A 13382-nucleotide genomic window follows, 5' to 3' on the forward strand; every position below is an offset into this window, starting at 1 on the left:
TGGCTGCAGCGAGACACACGTGTGTTCCAGGTAACTTTAGATACAGTCTTATGAAAGCACTTCTTCTCTTCATGGTGTTTTAAACTCCAAATACTTTGACATTTTTCGACCAGGCACACTGAAAACAAGTTTAACCGTTTCAGACATTTAAATGAGAACTGAGATTTGGTGATGTTTCCTCTGCGTCAGTCCTTTCCTGCTGCTTTTCAGGCACCTCTGCAGCTGTGGAGACAAATAAGAGGATCACACGTGCTGCAGATTCGGGAAATGGATAAAAAGGTAAAAGAAATAAAGGCTATGACTTCATTTTACATTTGAAACCACAGGATTGGTCCAGAGTCGAGGACGAGTTGAACAGAAAAAATGTGTTGCACGGTGAAAATGACATTTGTTGTAAAACAATGTTTCCTCTGTAGCATCTTCAGGCTGGATCAGAATAATCACATGGGCATACACAGGTGTGTTAACGACACATGACCCTTTATTCTGGAAGCGTGCATCAAAACAATAACATCCACGCAGTAAAGCAAAAAGTACGTTTTTATAAATGTATACACAGTAGTATACAATACTAATGGTAACGTGGGCCCATAGGGAGAGGTGAGTCTCCAGGTCTCTTCACACTCCCCTCTTCATGTTTAGCGTTGGAGGGACAGCTGCAGTATTGAGTTTGACTTTTTCCCCTCATTTTTCATTCACAATAAAATGACAGTAAAGTGATTTGCCGCGGTTCATTGTACGTTCCTGCGACAGGCTGTCACCTTGAGAACATACTGTAGGATGGCTGTGCATGTGGTACCGTGTGGGTCTTTCATTTTGTTAAAAGAGAAATGTGTGTTGATTTCAAATATCCGTTCTGAAGGCTCATCGCTGTGGAGGAATATCAATACTCACATTCTGCTGTCAGCTTGGTGAGGATCGGCTTCAGAGTGTCCTCTACACCTTGTCTTTGCTCTAAGAAGTCGGAGACTGTCGGGTTTGTCGCTCTCTTTATCCAGTCCAACTTGGCCGAGCACACAGCCTTGCAGATTTTCTACACAAGAAAGACCAGAAGATGAAAACAAGAAGCACCTGAGCCGATGGGGAACGCGAAAATTAAACAATAAAAAGGTCAAAATAACTCTAATCTAATTGAAGCCACTATTCCTTCATCTGTATGAATGTGAGAGAAGCAGGTCTAAAATGTGTCTCTTATCTCTTCAAGTAATATTTGAAAACAATGTATTTTTCATTTTCATAACAAACCATTTCTACAGCAGCTATCTGGGAAGCAATCCAAACTTGAACTTTTGTTCACAAAGAGCTCAGAGACTCTCTGAAATAACTGCTGACTAATCTCCGACATGATGAAAATACCTTTGGTGGTGCGAGTGGCAGGCTGACGGATGTTTGAGGATAAAACACTTTCTGATAATAAGATGAGAAAATGCTGTAGGCCTTCAAATAAATGTGTCACCTTCTCCTCTTTTGTCAGGCTCTTCTCTGAATCCGAGGTCATGTCTTTAATGGAGGCCACATATGACAGAAAGTCCTCTTGAACTTCTGCAGCACACACAAACACAACGCTTCGTTTATAACAAAGTACCTCTTTAGTAGTACTGCTTTGTTTTGTCCAAAGATACTGCTATGACGCCCGCTGCACACACCTGCCAGGAGGAGACAGTCAGCCAGGTCAGTCTTGGCGTATTTGTGGGCCAGGTCTATAGGCCTCTCCCCTCTGAAGGTCTTTGCCTGTAGATCGGCTCCTAGTTCCAGTAGAGTCCTCACTGTCTCCAGGTGGCCCCAACAGGCCGCGAGGTGTAGGGCGGAATAACCTGCACAACACAGGAGACTCTCATGGCAATCAAATGTTATGACAGATTATATTTGCTGCATGTGCTGTGACTGACGTACTCTCCTGTAGACTTCATCCTTTTCATGCAGCATAATAAAAATACATCCTTCTTCTTCATGGCTTCCCTGACAGAGGTAGCATCCCTATAGTATTTGATGGGATTGACTACATTGTGTGTTTGATTAGATACTGTTTGGGAAGGGTCCAATGTAGAGTTTAATACTGTGATGGCAGTAAGGCTTTATGTTTTATTGTTCCCCCATTGTAAGTTTTTAAATGGTTAATATCAGCCTTACATCAATCATAATATTAAAGTGAATCTTAGAGCTGCTCCTTTATAATCGACAAATCAACAAAGCCTACTTAGTTTTAGTATTAGCCATTATTACTGACATTGTAGCTATATCTGTCTCTTGATGTTTTTGTCGTTTCAGCAGATTGTTCATCTGGTTCTGCTCGAGGTTATTAAATGAAGTTTTCCTTTCCACTGTAAAGTTGCTAAATGTTGCTGAGTGCTCATGAGGGATTAATGTTGGGTCTTTTAAGATAGTGAGAAGGGTTTAGGTATTTTACCTGCTCTCAAGTGTCGTGGGAGAAAATGGGTCATAACTTGGCGATATAGCTCACAAATAAAGACTGATTGTTTCAGGATTATTTATTCCCTGAGCCCCCGGACCAGAAGGGTTCGTAAACTTAGAGCCTACTGTATAGCCTTTATTAGATATTAGACACCTGCGCTAATATAACCTGCTGGAAGTATTATTATTTTTTCAGAATATATTAAGACGCAGTTTAAAGTGCACCACCATTTTGGGACATAACCTGCCCTCGTGGCTAATAATCAGGAAGGTTTATTCAAAGAGCTGACTATAACTTATTTGTTGCTTCTATTATAATAATATAAGGTTGATTTGATGTATTCAGTGTATGAAGTAGCCTCAGTCCAGGTGGTGAAGAACCGGCTCCCTTATAATCCAGACTGAGTGTGAGGATGGACACAGAAAGTATCCAGGAATACATACAATACAAAGATTAAAATTAATGTAAACAATCTCGTTGTAATTATCTAAATAAATAATATTTTCTAAGGTTATATGCTCTCACTTCTTCATAAGATTATAATATAATTATAATAGACTTATAATAGACTTATAATAGACTTCTATCGCCGTATGTCATGATGTTTATCCTGGATAAAGCAGGATATTACACAGTAAGAGTATTTTACTGTGGTTGAAACCTCGTTCAATTTTAGTTGTGATTTTAAAGTTGTTTCAGTATTTAATGGAGGGTGAAAAAGTTGATAGAACATCAAATTTCACTGTTGATTCAACGATTAACGTGACCCAGTTCGTGTTTGCCTATAGGGCCTCAACAGAGAATCTCCACTGGGCCTAAGCCCACACAGCACTTCCTCTACATTAACCTTAATTAATGAATGTATTATTTCTCACCCGTGACAGTCTGCTCGTTGACCACAGCTCCGTGTCGGCTCAGTTCTCGGACGATGGCGCTCCTCCCTAACATGCTGGAGACCATCAGGACGTTCCTCCCCACCTCGTCCTTCATGCCAAACACCCCTTCTTTCACCTCCTCTGTGACTCCATCGCCTTCAAACAGCTGCCTGACGCTTTCCAAGTCACCACACAGCACACATTTATAAATGTCTTGCTGCAGCGATGCCATACTTGATCATTTTTTGTCCACAAGCTGTCCTGTCCTGCACCGCACTGGACCAAGTGAAATATCTCGTTTCCATGGTTACAGCGTCACACAGTCGGTAAACTTAAAAGAGATCAGGTAAACCAGATCAGTCTAGACCTACTTCTTCAGCTTTCTTAGTTACTTTAACCATCTTGGAGACGGACAGCAACTAAAACCCTGTTATTAAACCTGTTATTAAACCCGTTATTAAACCCTGTTATTAAACCCGTTATTATTGGTGTAAGACGACTAACTTATATATGCTAAAACTGCATTCAGAGTCTGAGTTAGGAATTAGTTAAACATATATAACCTAAAATATCTAACTATGTAGCTAAAGAAAAACTGTCTATCCATATGTGCTTTGAAAATCTTTATGGTAATTACAATCTTTTACAATTTGTTACTCATGGAAGTTTTTTTTAAACGCGTCACGTGTGACTCCCAGCGGTTCCATGGTGTAATGGTTAGCACTCTGGACTCTGAATCCAGCGATCCGAGTTCAAATCTCGGTGGGACCTGATTTTAGGCCCCTTGAGAGGACTGTGCTGATCCTCAACGGTAACACAATTAATATGACAAGTATTATATGACGTATCGTTCTAAATTCAGCCCTCCTAATATAAGATGATAAGCATTTACCCTCCTCTCATGACTCTCTAACCCTTTGACAAAGATCATATATATTAATCAATCACAGGGAGCACATTTTCAATGTATATATTTTTATTTTGATTTCATTGTCTTTGCCATGTTTTATAAACATTTACTTGTTATTGGTCGAATTTCTTGGATTTCTAAATCTGCTTTCATGTCATTTGAATAAGTAATCTAACTTGACTGTTTATCTCATGAACTCCTTGCGTCCTATACTTGAACTCATAGTAGTTGTGGGATCGTTTGTTTAATTGTTGTTGCTTATTTTAAATAGTAGGCTATTGTCATTATTTTTGAATTTGGATGGTTGACTTATACAGAACATATGAATTTTGACTGAAGTCTTGATGTTACTGATTTACTTGACAGTTTTGTTTTGATAGTTTATTTTGTGTATATCTTTTCGTTTTGTCACGTTTGGAAAAATAAAGATAAATAAATAATAATAAATATAATGAATGAATCAATCAATTAATCTTTAATTGCAGTGCTAAGTCATAATAATGTTATATTAAAACATTTGACAGCAGGAGGGAAAATAACTTACTCAATGTTATATTATCTATAAAAACTCCAACATTAATCTATTATTCAGTCTACAACAGTGAGAAACATTTAACGTAGAGGAGAGAAATCCTATCCTCCTTTAAGAGGCAGAACCCTCCAACAGAACCAGACTCATTACGAACAGACAGCTGCAGAAACTGTCGAGGTTAAAAAGCGGGCTATAGACAGACAGAAAAACAACAATGAAAATGTTAGATTCACAATCAGTCAGTGTCAGCGGTAACAGCTACGAGACGCACTGATCAGTTTAAGTAATAAACTCATTTTATTAAACCAAATGGGTTTTTTTATCAGCAGTTCTTTTGGTGATTAAGGATCAACTCTGTAAAACAAACTTAAATGGAGAAAAAAAAGTTTGCAAAGAAATTTTTATTGAAGAAAAGTGTACGCAGCATCCCACCGGAAGTGACGTCAGATCACCTCGAAACGGAAGAAGACTCACGAGTGGATTTGTTTTGCGTGAACCTGTAAAGAACTTTCCCTGTATTTAAGATCTCCATAAAAATAAGCCACAAAAGCCGTGTAGAGTTGGATCCCTCCTCTCACAGCGGCCTGAACATGTTTAACAGACAGACGAGTCTGTGGATGGGTGACGTATGTTTGAATTCTTAACGTTAGCTCCGCGTGCTTACGTAGCTAGCTCAGTTACGTAAAGTTAGCTCCAATATTTCACCACTGTCACCCACAGCTTGTGTTTATAAAGTATCTAATGTTTATAAAGTATCTAATGATAATGAATAAGCGTTAAACATGTAATTTAGTGTCTACAGCCTACTTCCACATAATAGTAGTTAGCTCAGCTCTTCAATCCTGAATGCTAACACACGACTCATCAAACATTTATCATAAATGTTATTTTATTTAAATGTAAGGAGAAGTCCTCCTGCTGCACTGAGTGTTTGTAAAGGGAGGTGACTCTGAGGAAGATAGTTTCCGGTTATTAATAAAGATTAGTGAGGGTAGAAAAGGTGTAAATAGAGCTCGGACATGCAACCCCTTTATGTTTGTTTACTTATATCGTTTGAATACCTTCGATAAATAAAGACACAGCAGTGGCTCACAATAACATCTATGATGATATGTTTTATTATAGTATAGCACCTTTCATACAAGTATGCAGCTCAAAGTGCTTTCCATCAAAACAAGACGATAAAAGCACAAACAAAAGCACACATTCCATAAAACAACAGTGACCATAGTAAAATCAAATTTTAAAAAAGGCATTAAAATCAACATCAAACAGTCACTATGTTGACTCATGTTGTGATATTCTCCATGATATGGTTTCAAAGTGCCTGCTTATTGCATTAAAATGCTGAAGTGACGGAGTCCGTTTTAAGCTTTAATGTAGTGAGCCTGCTTCCCTGATGTCTTTGGAGCAGAGTTTATGAAAGCTGCTTCTCCACTGGTCTTTTGGCTGCTGCTGGAAACCTTCAACAGACTCTAAAGCTTCCCTTTCCACAGTGGACAGAAAAGTCCCTGGTGTATAAAACACATCATATGTCCAGCTTTTTTTTATCTTTTTACATTTCAGTGTTATGTTGAGAAATGCGTCCTTGCAAAGAATTGCCTGCACCTGGTGGAAGTGTTAGGTATTACTGGGCGCAGATATTTGATGACTAACTATGTGAAGTTTGAACTTAATCCAGAGACGAGTTTCCTTTTATATTCTGTATACTCGACTGAATACATGCTTTTATTAACCCACGTAAATATGACCAGCACACAGTGTTTGACTCTAAAGGAGAAAATCCAATGTGATCTGATGACTTTTCCTTTCTTGTTGTGTTTAGTTGGACCCATACATGGATGAAAGCTTTATCAAGCAGGCCTTCAGCGCTATGGGGGAATCACCCTTTGGAGTAAAGATCATCACTCACAGGATAACAGGGTAGGACAAACGTGTCAGCTGCAGGGAGCTGACTGTGGGCTCCACACATGTTTATCAGGGTTTTTGTTAAAGCTCGATCTTCATTGGACGGTCGCTGACGGGAGCCAGGGCCGTGTTCTTCCTCTGATGCTTGAAACACCGATTTCTTGTACACAGCAGAGCTCGTACACTTGATCCTGGGACCACGAGCACTTCTGACACCTGACCCTTGCTCCTCACTTTATGGATGATACTGACTGTTACCTGACATGTGAATGCTGTGTTGTCCTGACGTCTCTGTCCTCCTGTCCAGGGGTTCAGCGGGATATTGCTTCGTGGAGCTGGCAGACGAAGCGAGTGTCGACCGCTGTGTCCAAAGACTGAACGGAAAACTGGTCCCAGGATCAAACCCGGTCAGTTTTATGGTGTCATTAAAAGAATCACAAAACTTAACAGCCGTATGTATATTTAACGTTTCTCCACAAATATATGAATACACAAATACTATTGACAATTTAATACTGCCTTCCTCTTTTCCCAGTCTTTAGAGTAATGTGATCGAGCAGTATTTAATTGTTGATTTGAATGTGGATAGTGGAGCTCAACTTGTCTTGGTCTTCCTTTGTTACGACAGTGACTCACGTTAATTGTTGTTAAATGACTCTGATACGGGTTAGTTAATTAGCTCTTCTCGTTAAACAGATCTCTTATTTGGGGTCTGTTAGTGTTGCTATTGCTAACACTGATTTGTGTTGTAATCAGCCCTGACATGAACGCTGAAGCAGTAACTCTAACGTGTGTGTCTGAGGCGGCTGGTAACGCTGAGGGTCTGTGAACGTAAAGTACTGAAAGTCATGCGTGCACCAGTTGTGAGCTTTAGCTGCTTGCTGCACTGTGAGCCGGCCAAGCTGCTGGGCTCCCCTGTCCACTGGCCTGTACCTGCTGCTGAAGGTGGCTGAGAGGCTGCTTGTACATGAATGCACTTTGTTTGAAGCTGGTGAATAGAGACTCTGGTAGGAACTAACTGAGGAATGGGCTAAAGGCTGGTCTGGGTGGTGGAGGAGGTATGTAAACCCAAATAACAACCATAATAACTCCACTTTTTATTTCCAGCAATATCAGTGTAATACTACACGTCTTTGGTGTGTGACGCCGGCTCAGTGTGTGTTTGTTCTCTCCTCTGTGCAGCCCCGGAAGTTTAAGCTTAACTATGCCACGTACGGGAAGCGACCAGAGGCAGGGTAAGATTTGACTCACCGTCCTTTCAGTCAGAGATGTTTTAAAAGCAAACCAACACGGTGTGCTTGTCACCTTATCTCAGGGTAACACGGCCACCCTATTTTCTGTCTGATGATCTTTGTCACGTCAGGTAAACAGGGGCAGTTTGGCTAAAGTCAGTATCTAAATATAAAGATCAAAAAAACCTCACAGTAATCTAGAAAACCAATTGGAGAAGAGCCTCACCGATGTACCGGACAGAGTCCATTTCTTGAAATAAGAAAAGGTTAAACGTGTATTTGGCTCCACGTTAGTCAAGAACTACAAATTTAAACATGAGAAAGATGTCGGACGTCGGCGATGAAGAATTGAGATCACCTCACCAGTCGGATTTTTAAAAATGTTATCCCTGCTGTTTGAGACAACCGCACCGCACTTAATGTCTAAGTGAGCTTTGGGAAGTCAAGCTGCATTATGGGTAATGTAGGCCCCATCTTTTGACAATAAATATACGTATAAGTATTTAAAAAAAGAATCCGATTTCGATGTTTCACACGTCCAGTGTTTAGTGCTGTGGTAGAGTCTTCTTTAAAGGAAGCTAACTGCTGATTAAAAACACTGACAGGGATTTTCAGGGCTTTTGATCTTTTTATTTGTTGACGTTTTCAGATCCCGTTAATTTAAAACCATGATGTTGGATGTTGTTTTCTTCACTCGCTCACTCTGGTCTGCCTAACATTAACATGTCCTCTCTTCTCTCAGGCCCGAGTTCTCTGTGTTTGTGGGCGATCTGGCCTCTGAGGTGGACGACTTCCAGCTTCACCAAGTTTTCAAAAAGTACCTTTCCTGCAAGGGGGCCAAAGTGGTCACTGACCAGTATGGATACTCCAGGTATGAGGACTGACGAGGGTCCAGCTCTACTGTCCATGTGGCTTCAGAGACAGAACATGTGTTGTTTAGTATTGGGCTCTCACTCTGATTGTTAGAACAGTAATGTGATCATGTGTCCTGGATTCTTGTTGCATTGATATTGTAGATAGCAGTGATGTGGAGCACCAGTACATCTTCATCTGTTTCCAACAAAAGGCTGACAAACTGTTTTCTGTACGTCTTATGCTGAAACTATTGTTTTCCCCATATAGGCTAAGCAAGAGCAACTCACAATTCAAGTGATGCTACCTCATGTTAAAAGTAAAACAACAAGTTTCAGTTCTACCATAATAATACCCATTATATTCTGTTTCTCATTATACGTGGCTGTTGAAATGCCCAGTATAGAGCATGTGGCGTGTTGGAGGGGAGGTGTAACTGTCGTTTGACCCGCAGAGGTTACGGCTTTGTCAAGTTTGGTGAGGAGAGCGAGCAGAAGAAGGCCATCGAGGAGTGCCAGGGCACCATGCTCGGGGGGAAGCCGCTCAGACTGAGCATCGCTGTGGCCAAGAGGTGAGAGCCAACGACTCGTCCTCCTTGTTACGCTCTCGTTGTCTTGTCGGGACATTCAGAAGTGTCCACCCAAACACACGGTGAGTGTATCCTGATGACCTGCCTGCGTCAGGTTTAAGGAGCTCCATCTCTATCCACAAACACACCCCCCTCCTCCATGCTGTCCAGAAAGCTCTCTGGAGCACAACATGTGGAGTAATGTGCAGCTGGAAATATGATGCTCCATGTAGAAAGACCTGTCCAGAATCAAGGCCCGCATTAAACGCACACTGTAAGTCCAAAGGGCTCAATCTGACAAGAAATGAGTCTGATTGGTCGCACAGGGATGTTTCTGTGTACATGAAGTGGATTTAATGTTCTGTATGCTCATCATCAGTTAAAGCGTTTTCAGGGAGGGGTCCGTGTGTGTCTGGATCCTTTAGGTCTGCTGGATGACACAGTGTGCTTCAGTGATCCTGGACTTTGTTTTCTACACTTATTTACCACAGCACAAGTGGAATTATATCACTTTTCTTTCTTTACATGTTTCCTCTGAATTATTGGTACGATTGTTATCAACTCTTGAAAGATATGCATGCTCTCGCTCTTCGCTCCACTTCCGCTGTGTTTCGTATCTCTATGCTCTGTGGCTGCTGCTGCGCTCCTCCTCAGAGTCAATGATTGTGATGTCTCATGTTAAATATGGGCATATCATATATAATATCTCTCATATTTCCTGTTTGAGACCCCTCACATCATCCACCCTTCACATGTTAATGATGCCTTTCTCTTTCTCATGCTGCAGCCAGAAGATGAGCAGCTACCATGGGAGTCAGGGCCAGAATTACAACAGCAACTACGGCCAGTCCCCGTCCAATTACTACGGCAGCAATAACAGCGGGGGTCAGGGGGGTTACTACTCTCAGTGGGGCGGCTATGACCAGTACAGCGGCTACAACAGCGGCTACAACACAGGCTACAACACTGGCTACAACTACAACTACGGGCCCTATGGGTACCCCCCACCAGGCGGCATGATGCCTCCCCCTCCCATGGGGGTGCCACCCACGTCCACGGACATGTCGGCTGTGGAGGTGAGGGGGATACTTCCGTGTTCTTGGAGCAGTAGATGGTTCAGTGTGTGTGAAATATTTACCATGGTGTGATGTCTTCCTCAGCAGAGCCACGAGGAGGCTGAAGGTGTAGACGAAGATAATGTTGAAGGTAAAGACTCCGTCGTTTCTTTCACTAGCAAAATGTTCAGTCACTAAACTGCACCTTTCTTTTTCCTCCCAAAACACACTGCATCTTATACACTATCGCTATATACATGTGTGTGTGTATACATATATATATATACACACACACACGCTGTATTGGACTGTGCTGTTAGTTATGAAATATCTTCAGGTACTGAAGGTGAAACAGCTGATGTAGTGTTTTCTGCTTGCAGAGATGGGCTCTATTTAGACGGCTATTTCAAGCCCTGAGTTCATGCCCCTGTGACCTTTCGCCTTCAGTCTGAATGTCAGGCTGAGGAAGGGGACAAAGTCCCCCCCCCCCCGGTCTGGTAACAGGCGATATAAGCCGAGCAGTACTGGGCCCGGCTTCCTCACCGCCGGCAGCTCAGCATGAATTCTCTGAATCAATATGAAAGCCCAAAGACAAGATGACGGCTGAGCTTTAGTGACAAAACTTCAGGGAACAAAAGCAGTCTGAAAAGAGCTTCTGTTACTTCAGGATAACAAATAAGGCGTCCGATGTTTGCGTTATTGTTGAGTGTGTTTACATGGACTTAAGTATCCCGGTTTACATGCTCACAGAGAAACCTGGTTATTTATATCCCTGTATACATGATCAATAATAGTATCCCGGTCATGAAAACACTGTGGCCTATACATTATCATTTACCACTTTATGACTCCAAAATAAACGAAGTCCCGAAAAAACGTAACGTGATCGATGACAGTTCCGTTTAAATTGTCTTTTTAGTCCACAGAAAAAGAAGGAAGATATCTGCCAATGCAGCTGTTTGCTCCTCTAAAACAAACTCAGTCCATCCACAAAAAGTAGAAAAAATAAGTCCAACAAAGGTAGACGGTCGATCACTGATGCAGAATAAAAAAGAAGCCATCTCACCAGGATGCGTGCCGGATCGGGCCGTATTTATTTTGCCCATGTGCTCTATATTATATCCCATCTTCAATTATAGTTTGTTTTATTAACGAAACAGGATACTTAAAACCTTAAAAAAACCTGGGATACTCAAGTCCATGTAAACACACTGACTGTCTGTAATTCAGTCCTTGGACACATAAATATCTGTTCAAATCATTTAGTGGTGTTTTGTTTATGTTTTTCTCAGAGCCCATAGCAGATTGTGACGTGGAGCAGTGGAACAAGGATTTTATGCAGCGCAGCGAGGAGCTTTACGACGCCATGATGGACTGTCACTGGGAACCTTTGGACTCTGTTAACTCGCCTATTCCCTCCCTGTCTTGATGGTTCCTCTTCTTCTCATCCATATACCACCTTCAAATATTTAAATGTCCAATGAGTTTTTCTACGACCCATAATCTGCCATGGTCTAACCACATCCAGAGGTTCCTCTCTAATCACTGAAGTCCACTCAAACAGTCACTGAGTCTGGTGTACAGCTTGATGGTAATATTTATCTGTTCAGTATGAACTGGTTTAAATCAGTCTGAGCTCACTGTTTCTAAACGTGCTCTCTCTGTGGATCAGGCACACTGTAACTAAAACAGACTGAATGTGACGCCTCAATATTCTCCTTGTGATAATGTCGATGAAGAAAAGCCCACTTCCATCCTCTCCAGATTAATAATCACACCAGCTGAAGTTAAGCATTCTTATTATATCCGGCCCCCACTGTAAGAAAGATTGTCTCCAGACAGAAGTTACGACTATGCCTTAATTGTGTTTGGCCATGTATCGAAGAGCGTCGGTAGAATAAGACACAGATTATCATTCTTTCTTTTCCTGTTTGTTCTTAAAGGCAGGTTTGGTCATTTTTTTTAACTAGCATGATTTTAAAAGTAGCATCCCCTCCGTTCTCTGTCTTCACCCCCCTCCACCCCCCTCTGTGCTCCCTCTAAAGCCCCGCCCCCTCACTGACATGCACGAGCGCCATTGGTCCAGATACGGACCTCAGCTCATGCTTTGAGTGTGAGCTCCTGCATGCATGGTGGAGACCGGGAGGCGTGTGATTGGTTCATCAGATTGGCACCTCATGGCAGACATTGGTTGAAGTTTTTATAGGCTTACAAACTGATACAGACGATGGATTTTCTTTGTTCCTTTTTCAGAGAATGTGAGTTATTAATTTCTGTCAGGACCAAAAGACAATTTTATCCAAAATCTGAAAAAGGTGGATCTGGAGGAAATGACCAATCCTGCCTTTAATGAAGGAAATGTCACCTTCTTTAAATGTATCTGACTGGTCTAAGTGGAGACATGTGAGGACAATACAGTGTAACCAACAGAAATCAATCACCACTATCATCATCGTTTTCCAGACAAGAAGCCGTGTTGATTTTTTTTTTATGTTGAAGATGAATGGTACAACCCTGATACTTCGCAGCGCTGTGACGGTGCAGGAAGAGACTTTCTGACGTGGACCGCTTCACTCAGCCACACGTCCAGGCAGCATTTCTCTTCTGCTCTTTGATGTTTTCTGGATCTTTTCTTCCCTGAGACGTTCAATCAATAAAACACATTTAGGAGGATCACCTTCTTATGTCTTCAGAGGGGAGTGTTACCTCACTGTTTTTGGAAGCTGCACCTTCTTTTGTTTGTTAACATATTGGTTTTCACAGAACTCCTGTAAATATGTAAATCAAATATGTAATGCTCCAGATCCTCTCCTGACCTGGTGTTCTCATGCGCTCCTCACAGAGGGAAAAACAGCCTTTTCTGTTTTCTGTTTCTCCCAGCTGAGTGAAACATTTGATTGTTAAAAGAAAGGGACAACAAAATACGTTTTGTACTCTCAGCAGCTATAAAGAAAATATAAAGTCAAAGAAAGGAATACAGCTGTCACAGGAACATGTGACTGCTTCCATTGTTTTAAATTCAGTACTTTCAGCCAGC

General features: G+C 41.5%; 2 protein-coding genes across 3 annotated transcripts; one reads left to right on the forward strand and one right to left on the reverse strand.

The window, feature by feature from the left end:
* Positions 1–461: 461 nt before the first annotated feature.
* ankrd45 (ankyrin repeat domain 45) lies at positions 462–3703 on the reverse strand. Its single transcript, XM_079347926.1, has 4 exons — positions 3289–3703; positions 1647–1814; positions 1457–1542; positions 462–1033 (listed from the first exon to the last, which is right to left on the reverse strand). The coding sequence occupies exons 1-4, from the start codon at positions 3518–3520 to the stop codon at positions 884–886; spliced, it is 636 nt and encodes a 211-aa protein (XP_079204052.1). The 5' UTR covers positions 3521–3703; the 3' UTR covers positions 462–883.
* A 1457-nt stretch (positions 3704–5160) lies between these two features.
* trnau1apb (tRNA selenocysteine 1 associated protein 1b) lies at positions 5161–13021 on the forward strand. Of its 2 annotated transcripts, none has more exons than XM_079347917.1 (9): positions 5161–5356; positions 6556–6653; positions 6946–7045; positions 7821–7873; positions 8613–8741; positions 9177–9293; positions 10078–10366; positions 10451–10496; positions 11638–13021. In XM_079347917.1, the coding sequence occupies exons 1-9, from the start codon at positions 5321–5323 to the stop codon at positions 11772–11774; spliced, it is 1005 nt and encodes a 334-aa protein (XP_079204043.1). In that variant the 5' UTR covers positions 5161–5320; the 3' UTR covers positions 11775–13021. The 2 variants fall into 2 exon arrangements, with proteins under 2 accessions (XP_079204043.1, XP_079204044.1); XM_079347918.1 differs by having other exon boundaries at positions 10454–10496.
* Positions 13022–13382: the final 361 nt, after the last annotated feature.

The sequence above is a fragment of the Symphodus melops genome, assembly GCF_947650265.1.
Source record: "Symphodus melops genome assembly, chromosome: 7".
In the NCBI taxonomy this organism is placed as follows: domain Eukaryota; kingdom Metazoa; phylum Chordata; class Actinopteri; order Labriformes; family Labridae; genus Symphodus; species Symphodus melops.